The sequence below is a fragment of the Pantherophis guttatus genome, chromosome 6 (assembly GCF_059756535.1).
Source record: "Pantherophis guttatus breed Tessera chromosome 6, ASM5975653v1, whole genome shotgun sequence".
Classification (NCBI taxonomy): domain Eukaryota; kingdom Metazoa; phylum Chordata; class Lepidosauria; order Squamata; family Colubridae; genus Pantherophis; species Pantherophis guttatus.
The window spans coordinates 103,462,581-103,480,124 of record NC_142068.1 but is presented as its reverse complement, the minus strand read 5'-3'; the positions used below and the strand labels follow the sequence as shown (position 1 = coordinate 103,480,124).

Here is a 17,544-nt window from a genome sequence, read left to right as displayed (position 1 = left end):
GAGATGAGGCATTTCCACAAGAATAAACTAAAGTAAAGTAAAGTAAAATAAAGCATTGTTTCCTCTGGTACAATGCTTGTCCAGAAAACTTTCTGGCTCCGGCTCTGATTTCTCCCAATGCTTAGGTAGAATGGCAACCTTAATTATTAGTAGGCATCCAAGTTTATGTATTCTGTTGTCTATTTTATTTTAATGTTTAAACTTTTAATGCTTAATGTTTTCATGTTTTTTAAAAATCTTCTAATTGTATTATGCTCGTATTTATGGTACTGTAACCCATCCAGAGTCGTGTGGTGGGCGGTATATGAATTTAATAAATGAACAGTGGCTGCAGAAAAGAAGACCATTTGCCAAGGGAAGTGAATTCTTTCTAGCTGCCACACTCCCTTCTCTTTCCCCAAAAACGTCTTGGGTTTCCAGACTAGAATTGAAGGCTTTTTTGACTTGTCTCCCTTAGGAGGTTTATATATATATATAAATATATTGGAGTTACTAATATTTATCTGTTTCTGTCCGTTTGCTTATAAGAACCCACTGGACTTGTGACATTTACCAGACAGTGTCTGCAGGAATTTCCAGAATGGGAAAGGTAAAGCCAAACAAAACCTATCTATCCTTTTTTATTTCTATTAGTTTCAATTCATTACAGTGAAAGCTCAAAATGCAAATTGAAGCAAAGAGTGTATCTCAACAAATAGCTATGGCCACTGTTACAAGTTAAAAGTAACCTCTTGTTGTGTAATTGGTAAGCAAGGTAGCAACATTTTGCAACCCCTTCAGGGTTGTGACCAGCCAGGAACAAACATCATAAAAAGAAACAAGATTGCCCAAATAACTTAAAAAGAACGGGCATAACAAGTGATAAAGATATATAAGGACAGTTGATTCCACCTCTCTAGAACCATATAGATCAGGGGTGTCCAGCTTTGGCAATTTTAAGACCTGTGGACTTCAGCTCCCAGAATTCCCCAGCTATGCTGTGCTATGCTGTGCTATGCTGTGCCTGGGGAATTCTGGGAGTTGAAGTCCACAGGTCTTAACGTTGCCAAGGCTGGACACCCTAATATAGACAAAACCATCGAGAGGAAAGAAAGTTCATATATCAGCCCTAGGAAACCACTGAGGGCTTCACCTCTAGGCATGCTAGCATGAATGCCTTCCTCAGTTGGGCCCAATGACACACGCATTCATAGTTTGCCGACTTATGGCCAATGATTAGTGGCAGAAAAATCGATTCTGAGGTGGCACATTTCAGAGGCTGGCAGTTCCACCCAAATCCTGTTTATTTATTTCATTGGCATCCAGATTTTGTTCTAGGCGATGCCAGGTGAAATATTTTAGAGGCAGAAATTTAAGCTGTCCTTGGGTCAGTAAATTTCTCTGAAAAATTATAAAATATGTCACGAGTGCTACATTAGGCAAAATCTGAAGATGCGCCGATGTTCATATAAAAGGAGCGCCAAACCAAGAGGTGTGTTTTACAGCAAAACCATTTTGTAAGTTAGGATGGCGACTATTTTTATTTCTAAAGGAGAAAAGCAACTCTATTTTGCATGAAAATCCTCAAGCACCCCATTTTGATAGAAATAGATAGCTTGCCATCCTGCTCTTAAACCTTCAACAATGCAGAGTCTTTAATTTGCTATTCTTCTTTAAGAATTATGCTGAAAACTGATGGTGGACTTGCTTCTTATTGCTGCTATTTTGGTAAATTGGGAGAGGGGTCTCTCAAGCCTCAGCCAAGGGTACAGTTGCTAATACGTTTGTCTCCTTGCAATCTGTAAATGACACGCTTTATTTCAGCTGGGTTTAATGAAAGGTAAGAAAAAGGCTCTGCTGTTTGATTCACAAATCAGCGATGTGGCTGGCACAACAGGGTGTTATGCCCACAATCGTCCCTGAGGCTCCTTTACATCCATTTCCAGCTGACAGATTGCATTAAGAACCAAGTTCATGATGCAACTTTGGGGTGGGGGGGGCGCAAAAAAAGACCCAGCACGATCTGGGTATGAAACCTGCAAGAAGTACAGCCTGTTTTCTGTACAGATTTCCTGCCATTTGGGGACTTTTTGTCAGTTGGAGAGGCGGCAGCTGCTTTATTAATGGGCAAAGAGCATGTTAAGATGAGGACCAAAAAACCAACAACCCCACCATGTTGCTTTGATCTTTTTACAGATCTCCGAAAAAAATGCCAAAGTTGCATGTCACCTATGAAGGGACGATTGAGAGCAACGGGCAGGGAATGCTCCAGGTACGCGTAGAATCTGCACATATCTACAAATCAGTTCTGTGTTAGGTTGTGTCAAAGCTATCACACATCACGCTGCAACAGAGCAATAAGACGGCTCAGCCTCCCGTCTTGGAAAAAGCCTTTTTGACTGACAGTCAGAAGACCTGGATGGAGCATAGGGTTTGTTTGTTTTTCAAATCAGGTGAAGATTGACAAGCGTTGGAGGAGGGTCGGGGGGCAGGGTAGGGGAGTGCCAGGCTGCCAATTTTTCAGTTCTTGCCCTTTTTTAAACAAAAAAAAAAACAAAACAAAAAAACTGAGCGCAGTATTTCTGTGCCCTGTCTGATGACCAGCTCAGCAAGTTCAGGAAGCTTCATCTGCTGCAGGAGGAATAATTTTGACCTGAAAACCAGTCAGCCAGGACAGTTTGATATGGAGCCTGTCTCGTTCATAATCCTTAGGCATTGTTTGCCTATTTGCAAGTCCGAGAAGAAGAAGAATTTTGAAGTGCGTGAAGAACTCTGACCTATATTGGTTGTTTGGTTGCCTTCTACTTTGAACCCAAATAAATAAGTGTTCCGAACATCCTTTTATTTTCCTTAAACATTTGGGCATGCTCATCCTATTCAGGGCAGAGTGAGTTTGTGGTGACGACCCTGGATAAGGTTCAAGTCTGCGTTTAACCCTAAAAACTCACTACAGAACAGCCATTTTATCTATCTTGATGTAAACCATTGTTTCTCCACCTTGGCAAATTGAAACATGTGGACTTCTGAATTCTGGGGATTGAAGTCCACGCGTGTCTAAAGATGCCAAGGCTGAGGAACATGTCTAAGCAACCTCGTGGGATTATCATTGTGGGGATAATGTCGGATCTTCTTCACAAGAAACCTCTTGAATCCTGGAAAAAAGGCCGGCCGTAAGCGTAAGAGCCATGAACCACAAGCAAGCCACTTAAATACATTTGGGATGCAGCTCAACATTCTTCCTCTGCAAAAGCACCACAAAGGGTTATGTGTGTTTCTTTTTCAATGGTTACGCTTGACTTTTGTTGTTGTTGTTGTTGTTGTTAAGTGGGTTGTGATTGTGACGTGCGTTTTATAAACCAAAATAGTAAGTCTCTAGTTGAGGGCATTTGCGAAGAGACAACAGTCATGTGATTAAGAAGATTGTGCATCACATATCCTGGAGTTAAGAAAAGTAACTGAAATTAATTGCATAAAAGAATGAGGAAATTGGTCTCCTATTCAACCTCACAAAAATACACGAGTTTCTCCAGATTGGAGAATATGCAGAAATGTATTGTGAATATAGTGCCAGAAGTCAGCTTGGTGCCAGTTTTTAGTTGCCACTTAACTAAATTGGTTCAGTGGCGGATGATCATAAATTTGATTAAGAGCTTCTCAGAAAATGGCCGGCCATTTGTGCTCAGACAACATTTTTTATGGGTTTTAATTTTGATTAGCGTCTTTGGATACTGCTACACTGTGCAAAAAGCTACCAAATGTAGTGAAGTCAGTAGTACGTGTCCTTGCTGTGGGTGGCCATCCCGTTCAGGAATGGCTCAGTTTTTAAGGGAGGAGGAAAGATCTTTAAAGCCCCTCATGGCGAGGGTCCAAGGTTACTGGAGGGACCGTCTCACCCCACTCGTGCCGGCAGAGGAGGCCTGCTGCGGGTCCCGTCAGCCCGATGATTCCGGCTGGCGGGGTCCAGGTGGAGGGCCTTTTCTGCTGGGGCTCCTGCCCTCTGGAACATCTCCCTCCCTGGTGTGAGGTTGGTCCCAGCCCTCCCAACTTTTCGAAAGGGCCCAAAGACGTGGCTTGGGACCCCAGTGGGGGAACAGCGCAATGGAGGGGGCCGATTGAATTATAACAGAACCCACCCTATTATGGTAAGAGGGGTGGCCACTAAATTTAATAAAATAAAATAAAATCTTTGGAGCAGGATGCTGTTAAAACATTTTGCAGTCTCCTGCTTCTTCAGGCATCTTCAGGTGTTGCTTTTTCATATCTTAAGTCTCTGAGGTTGCAAAAGTTCTAGCTGCAAGATCCATTTTCCAGCTGAGCCCAGAAAACTGTCCACTGTTTTTTGTTTTGCTTGAAATAATAAGACAATTTTCCAGTAATGTAATTTTTTAAAATTAAATATGCATTAACATCAACATGGCCTGTTGGTCATGAACCAGCCGTTCAAGAACTGTAGCTCTGTGGGAAGAGGAATGAAAAATGCGTTCAGCTGCATTGTTGTGCTTTAATAAATTTACTTTTGACTGCATTCAGAACATTTTCACCTGAGAGCTGGGATTGTCAATCCTGTTTCAGCTTGTCTCTCTGAATAAACAAAGCAAATTGCCTTGCTAGAATATACTGTAGCCAGACTAAATATTTGAAAGATAATATTGGTTTTTAATGTTTTGGTATTTTGAGCAAGGCTTCAAAGGCAAGCTTTTGCACCATTTTTAGGGTAACCTTTGGCATTCTTAGCATATTTGCATATCTTAAAAGTGCAGTTTAAGAAACCCAAAATGAACGTTAGAGTAGCCATGTCCAGTTAACAGAATGAAGTCGAGTGGCTTGTGATCAGAATCAACCCCGTAGCCGTCAGCCACAAGAGATGGACATTCCCGTTCGTTTTTGGACTTACTGAACAGGGCCAGCAAAGGCAGATATTCAGAAATTAACGCTCAGTGTATCTTGTCAGGTTGACTTTGCCAACCGCTTTGTCGGAGGGGGCGTCACTGGAGCAGGATTGGTGCAAGAAGAAATCCGCTTCTTAATCAATCCAGAATTGATCGTCTCTCGTCTCATTACGGAGGTCCTGGATCACAACGAGTGTCTGATCATCACAGGTGAGTAACTCTGCCTCGAGATGGATTCCTGTGGGTTCCAGAACCCAGCTGTGATTCACAAGTGCTACTGGTAAAGAGCGAGTCAAGACTGACCATGTTCTAGAATTGAGGTTATACAATGAGATCTGGAATTGTGCTTGTGGTAAAGGGCTCCGTGGTGCTCTCTGCGCTTGCTTGTTTTCTTGAAGATGTTTCATTATTCAACCAAGTAACATGGTCAGTGCTAGATGATGTTGGGTAATGAAAGGTCTGGAAGGAAGGAAACGAGCTCAGAGAGCACCAAGGAGCCCTAATTTAAACCCTGAACTACAAATATTCTCCTTTATTAGTCTTTGTTGTATTGCAAAGAACGGAGGGCCTCGCCTGTTACTTTTCTACAATGTGGGATTTCTTGGTCATATTTTTTCATAGTTTACTAGCTTTTCCTTTCCACAATCAGAGAAACATTTAAAAAGAGCAGTTATCCAGATTCACAGTTCATTTTGGAGATGTTGGCGCTATTATTTCCCTTATTTTCTTCCCATCTTTAGTTTGGCTCTTCTGGGTACAATAATTCATATAATTTCTGGTCCTTCTGTAAAAGGGTTTCCTTGGGAAAGCTGAGGTCACTGGAAATTTTTATCCACGTAACGGTGGATTTAAGACCGAAACCACGAGAAGTCACCTTTGCTGCAAGATTTAGCCTTCTTTAAAACTCTCCAGTCAATTCATGAGTCCCAGAAGAGAAATTCTCCATTGATTAGACAAAAATGGATCACTTGTACTGAAAGATGAAAGAAGCGAACGGTTTCTCAGTTTACCAGAACAGAATCCTGCCGTTTTTAGCAAGGCCATTCCTGTAGCATTTTGCAGCTCTTAGCCTCTAATGCATATGGTGATCTGATTTTGAGGATCGATTGAGAAATTAGAATCTCATTTCCCATTGTTTGGCAAGGTGGTTTTTATTAGAGGCCGAGTATATTACAGGGATTTTTCCTGTGCAAACTATTGAATAAGAAATATGACAATCTTTATAAACACTCTAGAGGTTTTAACTTAAGTGGATTCACGGCTGTGGGGTTTTTGCAAAATATTCTCAGTAACAGCTAAATAACTCTCGTATAGATGTTTCGGTTTGATTGGAAAATAAATTCCATTTTTAAAGAGCAGCGGTGCTAGGGGTTGGCAAATTAGTTTGAAGAAGTAAACAGAAAGTGGAAAACAGAGAGATGAGCCATGAACTGGTTGTGCTTACATTGATTTGAAGATACTGTTAATAGGAAGATGAATAAATAAATCAATTGCCCTTAGATTGGTTTAAAGCGTTGCTTAAACATAAGTAAAATTGATAGGCTTTAACAGGATCCAAATGACAATGATTGTATGTCTGATTGAGAGTACTTTATAATTATAATTTCATCATTAATCTGTATGAAAATCTTCCCAGTGGGAAGTGAAGTTAGTTTTAGCTGAGGGAACTAACCCAGGGAGCAACTGGAGAATAGTCCTATGATCTTTATGAATTGTTGGCTAAATGTCAGTATTGTTTGCATATTAGGACCTGATGAGGTAGGGTAGGGCTGAGGACTTTGTGCAATATCTGCACGACAAAATCGCTCAGATTCGAGAGGGCTTGGACTCCGACTGGATGGGTTCAGATGGGATGACGGAGGCAGGTTTTGAGAATGTTAGCTGGGAGGAGTTTGACCTTGTGACTCCGGAGGACGTGGTCAGGGTCCTGGGTAGGCTGAATGCAACCACATGTTTGCTGGACCCGTGTCCCTCCTGGTTGGTGCTGGCTTCCTGGGAGGTTACACGTGGCTAGCTCCAGGAGATTATAAATGCTTCTTTGAGTGAGGGTTTCTTTCCCGCTGCTTTGAAAGAGGCGGTGGTGAGGCCCCTCCTCAAGAAGCCTTCCCTGGACCCAGCTGTTTTATCAAATTATCGTCCTGTCTCCAACCTTCGTTTTGTGGCGAAGGTTGTTGAGAGTGTGGTGGCACGACAGCTTCCTCAGCACCTGGATGAAGCAAATTATCTGGATCCGTTCCAGTCGGGTTTCAGGCCCGGGTATAACACGGAAACAGCATTGGTTGCATTGGTCGATGATCTCTGGAGGGCTCGGGACAGAGGGTGCTCCTCTGTCCTGGTCTTATTAGATCTCTCAGCGGCTTTTGATACCATCGACCATGGTATCATGCTGCGCCGGCTGGAGGGGTTAGGAGTGGGGGGCACCATTATGCGGTGGTTCGCCTCCTTCCTCTCCGGCCGTACGCAGTCTGTGTTGACAGGGGGACAGAGGTCGACCCCAAGGCGCCTAGTCTGTGGGTGCCACAGGGGTCGGTCCTCTCGCCCCTCCTGTTCAACATTTATGTGAAGCCGCTGGGCGAGATCATCCGTGGCTTTGGGGTGAAGTACCATCAGTACGTTGATGACACTCAGCTGTACATTTCCACCCCGGGCCACCCCAATGATGCCATTGAAGTGATGTCCCGGTGCCTGGAAGCCGTACGGATCTGGATGGGGAGGAACAAGCTCAGACTTAACCCTTCCAAGACCGAGTGGCTGTGGTTTCCGGCGTACTGTCATAGTCAGTTGACTCCATCACTGACTATTGGGGGTGAGATCTTGACCCCCTCAGAGAGGACTCGCAACTTGGGTGTCCTCCTGGACTCGCAGCTGTCCTTGGAAGATCATCTGATGGCTGTGGCCAGGGGGGCTTTCTATCAGGTTTGCCTGATTTACCAGTTGCGTCCCTTTCTGGATCGGGACTCCCTACAGTCACTCACGCCCTCGTCACTTCCCGTCTGGACTATTGTAACGCTCTCTACATGGGGCTCCCCTTGAAGAGCACCCGGAGGCTCCAACTGGTCCAGAATGCGGCCGCGCAGGTAATTATGGGAGCGACTTGACGCTCCTGTGTAACACTGCTCCTGTGCGAGGTGCACTGGCTCCCGGTGGTCTTCCGGGTGCGATTCAAGGTGTTGGTCGCCACCTTTAAAGCGCTCCATGGCATGGGCCCTGGGTATCTACGAGACCGCCTTCTGCCACCGATAGCCTCCCATCGACCGGTACGCTCCCACAGAGAGGGGCTCCTCCGGGTGCTGTCAGCTAGACAATGCCGGCTGGCAACCCCCAGGGGGAGAGCCTTCTCTGTGGGGGCACCTACCCTCTGGATTGAGCTGCCCCCGGAGATTCGTAGGATTACCGACCTGCGTACCTTTCGCCGTGCCCTAAAAACATTACTATTCCAACAAGCAGGACTGGCCTAAATAATAATAATATTTTTACTTTTTTAATGGGTTGTTTTATTAGAATTTTCAGCCAATTGATTTAATTGTTTTAACTTGTTTTTAATTTTTCTGTTGTCATGGTTTTATTTCTGGCTGTACACTGCCCTGAGTCCTTTGGGAGAAGGGACGTATAGAAATTCAATAAAAATAAAAAATAAAAATAAAATAAAAAAATGATCCTGCAAAGCTTGGCAGAAAGAGATTAAAAACGGTCCTTGCGGGTAAATCAAACATTTTTGGATCCTACATGCAAAAGGTGAAGCTTCTAAGATCCAAACCAAAGTAAAATTCTTTTTCAAAATCCTTTAGTGATTCTGGTATTTTCTAATTCATATCTGTGGTGCAGCGTTCTACTCTCTTAATGGAAAATGCCACTTCATCATTTTCATTAGATCTCTGGCTGGTTTCCCCCTCTGCTTATGCAGATTTTTGCTGTGTGCAGCTATCTGTCTGATAGATTACATTTTTTTCAATGATGTATCTTGACTCAGTGGCCTAATGGATAGGACTGTGCTGCTGAATTTTGCAGAGGAGACTGAGAAATTGCAAAGAAATTAGATTTGTTGCAATTGACCGGCATCTGCTTGAGATCATCCCAGTAATAAATATGAGATCAGTCATGCAAAAAACACCAATAGATACCTTTCCTAAGCCACCAATGAATCAAAAGAACCTCATGATCCAATAATTGTATTCCGAGATGTTTTGTTTCTTGTTTTGAGAGCTGGAGACAGAATGTGAAAATTAATACATCCGAGTGCTTCATGTATATAACTCTAAAATTTAAAATTAATACCATAGGAGGCTTTTATGAATACGGTGGGTTTCCTATGCAGAGTCTGCTGACTGTGACGGCTGGGAAAACTGGGGAAATGTTGTCTGCTTTAGCAGCTCAGAAAGAGCTGCTCTGGGTGCCCTTCGGAACATTTCCAAAGAAATGCCTTTCAAGCAATTTTCTGAGTCAATGCGTTGGGCCCCTAGTTCCAAACGGTGCCATTGGGGAGGGAATTCTGGGAGTTGAAGTCCACACATCTTTTTGTTGCATGGTTGAGAAACACTGATTTAGAATATGCTACGTTTCCTGGAGAGAGAGGAGGGCTCTTCCCCTTTGCATTGATCTCCTGCGCTTCTGTTTTTTAATATCCCATCCAGGTTACTTTTGGCTTCATCGTTCTTCTCCTTCCTCCCCATTGCTGGCCTTGAAAACTGAGAAAAGCTGGAGAGGGATCCAGAAAGTGCTAGAATAAAGTAAAATGCTCATCTGAGAATGAGTTCTTTAATGCCACGGTTTTTGTTTTTTTTTTAATTCAGGGACTGAACAGTACAGTGAATATACTGGCTATGCAGAAACCTACCAGTGGGCCAGGAGCCATGAAGATGACAGGCCCAGGTAAAATTCTGACCCTCCAAATTAACTTTATTAATTTGTATTGTTATTATTATAATATATTTGTATTGTATTGTATTGTATTGTATCGTATTAGTATTGACATAATTTTTTGTTTGGACTTTTATATGTTTATTTTAAGTTAGTTTCATTGCATTGCATTACACTAGTCAACAAAACAAAAATGTGGCAGCATTGAAGGCTCAACACACAGTAGTTTTAACACAGTATTTATGGATCATTGGGGCTAAAAAAAAAACGAGCAAAAGGAAGGTCAATTAAAGGCTTGGAAATTATGTTAAAAGCTGAACAGCCACAAAATCTTCGACCGGAATGTTCAAATGTCTTCTTTCTTATCTGTTTGTGGAAAAAGAATGTTGAGGAAGAAGATATATGGAAAATTCACTGCTGGAAGCCAGAGCTGGATTTCTCCTTCCTGCGCTGTGTAATTCTTTTCATTGATCTTCTTGTTCCCAAATGCAGTTTATATTTTGACAGGTTCCCAATGCTGAGGCTATAACCAAGAAAAACATGCCTGACTGCCGTTAGCAAAATAATAATAATAATAATAATAATTTTAAAAAAAATCTTCATATAGAGAGAAAAAATGGCTGATTTTCATACTTGTAAAGACCTCCTGACCTCCCACTTGAACTGTTTCCATAATATCTGCTACGGTTATTTTTTTTTTTTCCTCCCTAAATGCAAATCGGAAAATTGGGAAGGGACGGGAGTGCCAGTCTAGTCCTTGGAGGTTTTGCATAGTCCATCATGTGCCCTGTGTTGATCACAAATATGCAAATGGTGGGCCAAGACTTGAGGGCTCCACCTGAAACTTAGAGCTTCAGTGTAAAGCAAAAAAAATGCTAAAGAAAAAAGAATTTATTGCTTGAATTGGACATATGACATCCCCGTTACCGTGATAACCTAGATAGCAACATTTTTAGTGGGGGGTGGGGTGGGGGGTTGACAATCCTGCACTTCCTTAAGAGTGTGGCCGATTTGACACTGTTGTCATGAAATATATTTAGGAGACAAAACATCTTGTCTTCTCCCCTCTCATCTGCCTTCTCCAATTTTAATACAGACTATTGGTAACCTAGTTGAACCGTGCCTTTCCTGATGCTTGTTTCTCTGCTCTGAGGTCTCAGGTAAATCCTGAATCCTCGAATCCTGCCAGACCACCTTCTGCCGCCGATTGCCTCCCACCGGCCAGTTCGCTCCCACAGAGAGGGACTCCTCAGGGTGCCGTCAGCCAGGCAATGTCGGCTGGCGACCCCCAGGGGGAGGGCCTTCTCTGTGGCAGCTCCCGCCCTCTGGAACGATTTGCCCCCGGAGATACGGAGGATACCAGATCTCCGGGCCTTTCGCCGTGCCCTAAAAACTTTTCCATCAAGCAGGGCTGGCGTGAACCCCCCCCCCTTTTTTTTAGCTCTTTTTAGCTTTTTAAGTGTAAATTGGGTTTTAATTGGATTGTTTTAAATTGTGGGCCAAAGCTGTGTAATTCTTTTAATTGATTTTAAATTTTGTATTGGTATGTTTTTTATCCTTGGCTGTGCACCGCTCTGAGTCAGATAGGAGAAGGGCGGTATATAAATTGAATAAATAATAATAATAACAATAATAAAAATCCCTTGAGAGATGAACTCAGATCTGTCTTATTTATATGACTAATCATTACCACATTCTCTCTCTCTTCCCTTTTGCCAGGGATGAATGGCAGAGACGCTGCACAGAAATTGTGGCTATAGATGCTTTTCATTTCAGACGTTTTCTGGATCAGTTTGCTCCGGAGAAAATTAGAAGAGAGCTGAACAAGGCCAGTAACTTCTTAATCCCTCTTGCCCTGTCAGGTTTTTCTTTTCTTCTTTTCAGCCATGCCCTTAATGTTGGATTGATGCTGTGGGTTAAAAACAGCCAATCCACCCCCCCCCCCCCCAAAAAAAAAAAAAGGCAAAGTAACCGTCCGATGATTGTGGCGTGCCCTTGAAAAACCAAGCCTGCCAGCGGCTGTGAGCTTCTTGTCTGCCCGCAGGCTTTCTGTGGTTTCTCTCGGCCTGGTCTCCCTCCGCATCACCTTCCAGCCGTCGCGACAGGAAACTGGGGCTGCGGGGCTTTTGGAGGAGATTCAAGACTGAAAGGTAAACCTGACTCTCCTTGCAGTTAAATCTCAGGGTTTTTTGGGTTGCCGTGACCGCTCGCCCTTTCTACAGCTTCGTGCGAGAGGGATGAAGAGCACAAATGGGAAGGTGAAGGCCGAGATGACGCTCTTCCTTCTGGGCTGCCGAACTTGAGGAGCGGAAGGCTGGGTGGGAGGAAGGACTCGGGGAAAGCCACACCTCTCCATGCAGGAGGGAAGGGGTGGTCTCCTAGGATCTGCCCTCCCTGGGTTGTCTAGACCTTCAGAGGCTTCGGGACAGCTGAAGGCCTCATTAGAGACCACTCTTGAATTCTGTGTGATCACTGACTAAGAAGTCCAGGCAGCTGAAATGAATATAAAGGTTTATTGCAAGCTTAAGCTCTTTATAAGAATCTGAACTACTAACAGTCCAAAGCAAATAGGCGGTAGATGAGAGTCAAAGGAATTCAAGGCGGGTTAGACTTCGATCTCTTGTGGGCACAAAGGGATTCAAGATGGATGACACGCTTGACCCCTTCCTCAGGCTCAGCACGTGGGTCATCTCCTGTAAATTAATTTCACTTTGCAGTTCTCCAGTATTCTGTCCTCATCATGGTATCCCAAGTATAGAAGTGAATCACTTTTTTCTTAGCAGGGGGTCATCTTCCTGTCACCATCGTTGCTGCTTGAAAAGAAAAGAAAAGTCATGTCTTCTTAACGAGGGGTTTTCATAAAAGCTGAGTGCAGCGAATTCATAGCCTCTGTCATCGCTTGATTAAAACCGATAGAAGAGAATTGATTAAAACCACCATTCTTACTGGAAATTGATCTCATGTGTCCCCCAATGATTCAGGTGTGGGCTCCATTGGAGGCTCTGATGCTTTCTTGCGTTTATACATGGAAGCTTTGTCTTTCCAAGCACTTTTTTTAATGCAATTCAAGGTTAAAATCTACCATTTTGAACAAATAAATGGGTAAAAATATTCACTTAAGGTTCATTGTAGAAACATCAGCTACTGTATCGAGAAACATCTAAACAAAGAGATAAAGTAACCATCAGCCCTTCTTACCCTTTGCTCGCCTTGTCTCGACAGCCCAGCCGAGAGAGAAGGAGCACACCGTCCCTGCCGCTGAATTATAATTTCAATCTTCCCAGGAGAAACTCAGGTTGTCCAACCTTCCCGTAGATAGCATCTCTTGATGGCAGCCGCATTTCTCGTTGCTTGGAGCTGGAGAAGCACCTCAGTGCAGGTGGCCTGTTGTGGAAGCCCCACTTCAGGTGGAAAATGGGCTTCTCCTCCTGCTGCTGCTGCTGCTGCTAGGTTGACCGCTGCCTTCTCTTCCTCTGCTTTAGCCTTAATACAGATCTTAGCAGCTGCCGAGGCCGGACGTGACGTGGTTTATTTCACCTTTGGAGATGCTGAGCTGATGAGAGACATTTACAGCATGCACACCTTTCTGAGCGAGAGGGGCCAAGCGGTGGGTACGTATCGTCTCCCTCCCTCCCTCCCCTTTGGAAGCACTGCTGACACCACCGAAGGGAGGGGCAATGCTTACTAGGATAGCTCAAGGAAAACATCTTGGAGAAATTTTAGGAAAAAAACTGAATTTGGGTGAACTAAATTCGACTTAGAATAACTTTATTGCCACTTTGAATGTAGACTAATCGGTATACATTAAAATGAAATTTCATTGCATGGAGCTCTCAAAGGGTCCCCACCTCCAATATACACTACATAATCATGACAGAATAAATAAATACAAAATTATGCATATACAGTACCTGCATATGTTCTATGACACAGAGAAACAACACAGTCTAGTTCGGATGTATACATGTACGTGGCGAGAAAAACCAATCTTGCGAGTTTACCAGATGGATGGCATAAGGAACACAGCTGTTACAGAATCTGGTAGTCCTGCTAGAAATACTTTGAAACCTCCTCCCAGAGGGGAGTAACAGAAACAGACCGTAAAGTGGGTGTGTGGGGTCTCTCATGATGCTTCGAGCTCTAAGCACATAGCGCTTATAACCAGTGTCCTGAATCACAGGGAGCAAGCTTCCTATAACCTTCCCGGTTGTCCTCACCATTCTCTGTATGGACTTTCTATCTGAGGCACTGCTGCCACCAAACCAAACAGGGATGCAGTTTGTTAAAACGCTCTGAATCGTGCCTCTGTAAAGCGCTCTCAATGGTACCCCTGTAAAAAGTGGCCAGGACAGAAGGAGAAAGATGTGCTCGCCTCCTCCGACGCAGGAAATGCAGACACTGATTTGCACGCTTCACTAAGGATGGCGTGTGGAGAGACCAGTTCAGATTGTTAGTTATCTGCACCCCCAGATACTTAATACTGCTGACCAGCCCAACAGCTGCATAAACTGAGCTAACATGCTTTCCGTGAGAATGAGGTGAAGACCATGGAACTTATACATCGTAACGTATCACCACTGGCTCTTGCTGCATGCATTCCCGAAAACTATTGAGTAGTCGTCTCCAACCCCCTTAGAAATGTCTCCCCAGTTTATAATTTTTAAGGGGGAGTTGTCTTTTGATCCGTGCAATTACGTGGCCTTTAATGTGCTTTTAAACTGCACATTGGACCTCTTGTGCTCAGGGACCACTAAATTCATAATTTAAAATCCCGTGGATCACTAACATGATTTTTTTTTAAAAGATAAAATAGTATTTAGTGCAAAATAAAAAATGCAAATAATTTTTCTCACGGACCACCATTGGCCCACAGACCACTGGTTGGTGGCCACTGTCCTAGACCAAGCTGGCTCTCAGGGAATCACAGGTTAAGTGAATCAGCTGGGATGGTTGACTTACCCACTGTGGCAAGGAAGGCTGTAAAATTGGGCAAAGCTCACTTAATACATGTCTCGCTTAGCAGCAGACGTTTTGGCCTCTATTATAGTCGTAAGTCGAGAACTACCTGCACGTAATTTTTTGTTTCTTTCTTTCTCTCTGTCTATCTGTCTTCCTTTCATTTTCCAGGAGATGTTTACAAGCTGTTGCTTCGATACTACAATGAGGAATGCAGGTGTTGCTCTACATCAAGGCCAGAAGTCAAGCTGTACCCTTTCATCTACCATGCAGTTGAGTCCTACCTAAGCCCGCCCGAGGATGAGAAAGGATGGGGTTTGGATGACTAGAGTAACCGCGCGCCCAATGAATGTGCTTTCCCTTTTCCCTATAAAATATCAGTTGAATTGCTGGATGTCATATCTAGGTTGTCTGAAGGCCGACACTGATATCGGAGAAGAAATCTCTTTTCTTTCCAAAGCAGAAAGTAAACTTGATCACAGCATACAGAGCATAATCCATTTCTCCTCCCTCGCCAAGAAATGACGGTTGGCGGAAGACTTTCATTCCTTATAGGATTCTCTGAAAATAGATTGATAGGGGCCTGCCTTTTTATTTTTATAATTGTCTCAGTGTCCACGTACATTTATGTATGGAGTTCACTGGCATAGGCACACGTTCCCCATATGAATAAGTGATTTCTTTAGCACACACGGCAGTGGTGTAACTTTAAAGGGATAGATGTGGAGGAAAAAACCCCAAGGAAAATATATAAATAGATATATTTTGCATTACATACAGAATTCAAGTCATCCTGATTTTTTTTTTTTTTAATTTAGATTTCACTTTTTCAAACAGTCTCTTCTTCTTCTCTTCTGTGTTAACAAGAGGCAAGAATAGGCAAGAATAACAGAGAAACAATGAGTTCTCCAGAACTACCCTCTGAATGGAAAGAGGCCGGAAGAGGCCAGGGACGGAGAATGGAAAAGGCAGTGGTGCATTTGGGTTGCAAAAGAGCCAGGATCAGATTTAGAAATGGTAAAGAGACTTTTTGATGTAGACTTAACATTTTAAAAACTTATAGCAAGGGCCATATATTTATGATATGATTAAACAGCTTTTTTTTTTAATTGCACAAAGTTCTTTGCTGGATTTTGTGATCTTGCTGAGAGGCAAATAGAGATATATATTATTTAAATGTACAATGAAAACCGAGACTGTTATACTTAGGGGGTTCATTATATAATGATAAAACCTCCGTACAGCCTGCATTGGGTGCGGTTCAGAAGGTCATTAAAAGTGATCGACTATCAATCGGGGCATAAGCTCCACAGAGCAGGCTTGCTCTGTCTTTCCTAGCCTAAGAAGAGTTACCTCGGGGGGGAGGAAGGAAAGGAAAATGGCAAGATACTTGTTGCTCACTGTGAATTTGGCAAAGAGAGGCGAAGGGAGTTTGTCCGCCAGGAGATGCCGTAGAAACTGCCTTCTGTCCAGCTGAGAGAGGAGGGCGACGGGGAGGAGAAACGAAGCAGCCCAAAGAAGGCTCAGCTGCTTAGCTAGGAATGGAGCCTGGCCGACCGTCTCTCCAACTTCAGAGGAAAAGAGCTCAGGGCGGGGAGATGAATGGCAACGCTTTGGCCTCACTGGCCTCCTGATGGGAGGCTCAGAAGAAGCTCATTCCAGGGCAGGATGCTCATCGGTTCTCATCGCGTCTTCCGGAATGGCTCCATCCTGTCCTTCCCACCAGGGTGGAACACGCCACCCACGGGGAGCTCCCCTTCCCCTTCAACAAGGAGGGACAGTTGTGGGATAGTTGTCCAGCCAACAAGCCGATGCGGCCAAAACCGCAGCTTTTCTCTCTCGGCCAACCCTTGTGGTCACCGGGCGATCGATTACAAAAGCTGGCAGGCTGGCCAGTTGATTCTTGGCTTTTAGTGGAGCGGTGGGGGATCTTGACCTCGTGCTATGTATTCAGGATGCCTTTTGGTAATGGAAAAATAATAAAATTGATGGATGCTTTTCTCCACACCTGCCTTTGGGTATGTTCGTTTGAAGGCTGTCGCTTATACTTCTTTGACAACAGGTTGTCAAAAACTTAATATACCATGTTGTTTGCATAGTTTTAAGTCTGGCAACCCTTAAATGTGTGGACTTCAACTCCCAGAATTCCCTAGCCAACGGGGCTGGCTGGGGAATTCTGGGAGTTGAAGTCCACACATTATAAAGAGGCCAAGGTTGAGAAACACTGATCTCAGTTGTATGCCTCCTATATCTCGTATAAACTTCTGTGGCCAATTATTACAAGTTCTGAAAATGACTTAGGAAGGTTATCGTTTAATTTTTGGCTTATTTGTGGAAAGAAGGGGCATTTCATTTTCATCACCTCTCTTGCCTGCGTCTTTCTCTTTTGTAGTAGCTGCAAACCTTCGTGGTATTTTCAAAGCTACAAGGGATGGAAATGCATTCTTTAAAAAATGAAAGTTGATCCTTTCACTTCATGCTCCATGTTCCATGCTCCTGAGAACTGAAGGATCTCTCTTCGGTCTGGAGAACCCTAGGTTGTCTAACACAATCCATACCCAAGGGCAAGTTGACTGAAAAATACATGAGTTTATTAAAAGGCCATAAAACAGTGAAGAAATAAGCTGGGCTATTTAACTAAAAGGTTTAGTTTCAACAAGAACAGGTGAATTTTGAAAGAAACCAGGTGAAATTTGAGCACATATACAACACCGGCTCCACTTGTTTCTAGTCCATGCCCCCAAAAAGTCCACGTTAACAAGGGTTCTTGTATCCTGGAGGATTTCACACCAGATTCCTGAGAGGTGGAGATTCCTTTCTTTGCAGCTTCTGTCTGGGAAAACTTGAAAATTGTGCTCCTTGT

At 43.6% G+C, this 17,544-nt stretch overlaps 1 protein-coding gene across 1 annotated transcript in view; it reads left to right on the top strand.

Annotated features, from left to right (window-relative positions):
- Positions 1-16,686, top strand: part of PARG (poly(ADP-ribose) glycohydrolase) — a 57,563-nt gene extending 40,877 nt beyond the window's left edge. Inside the window, exons 11-18 of the mRNA XM_034434761.3 lie at positions 529-589; positions 2,176-2,251; positions 4,931-5,078; positions 9,659-9,737; positions 11,445-11,553; positions 11,770-11,875; positions 13,208-13,336; positions 14,853-16,686. Coding sequence (XP_034290652.2) covers positions 529-589; positions 2,176-2,251; positions 4,931-5,078; positions 9,659-9,737; positions 11,445-11,553; positions 11,770-11,875; positions 13,208-13,336; positions 14,853-15,010 — 866 coding nt within the window. The 3' untranslated portion in view covers positions 15,011-16,686. The remainder of the gene's footprint in view (positions 1-528; positions 590-2,175; positions 2,252-4,930; positions 5,079-9,658; positions 9,738-11,444; positions 11,554-11,769; positions 11,876-13,207; positions 13,337-14,852) is intronic.
- The last annotated feature ends 858 nt before the right edge of the window (positions 16,687-17,544 follow it).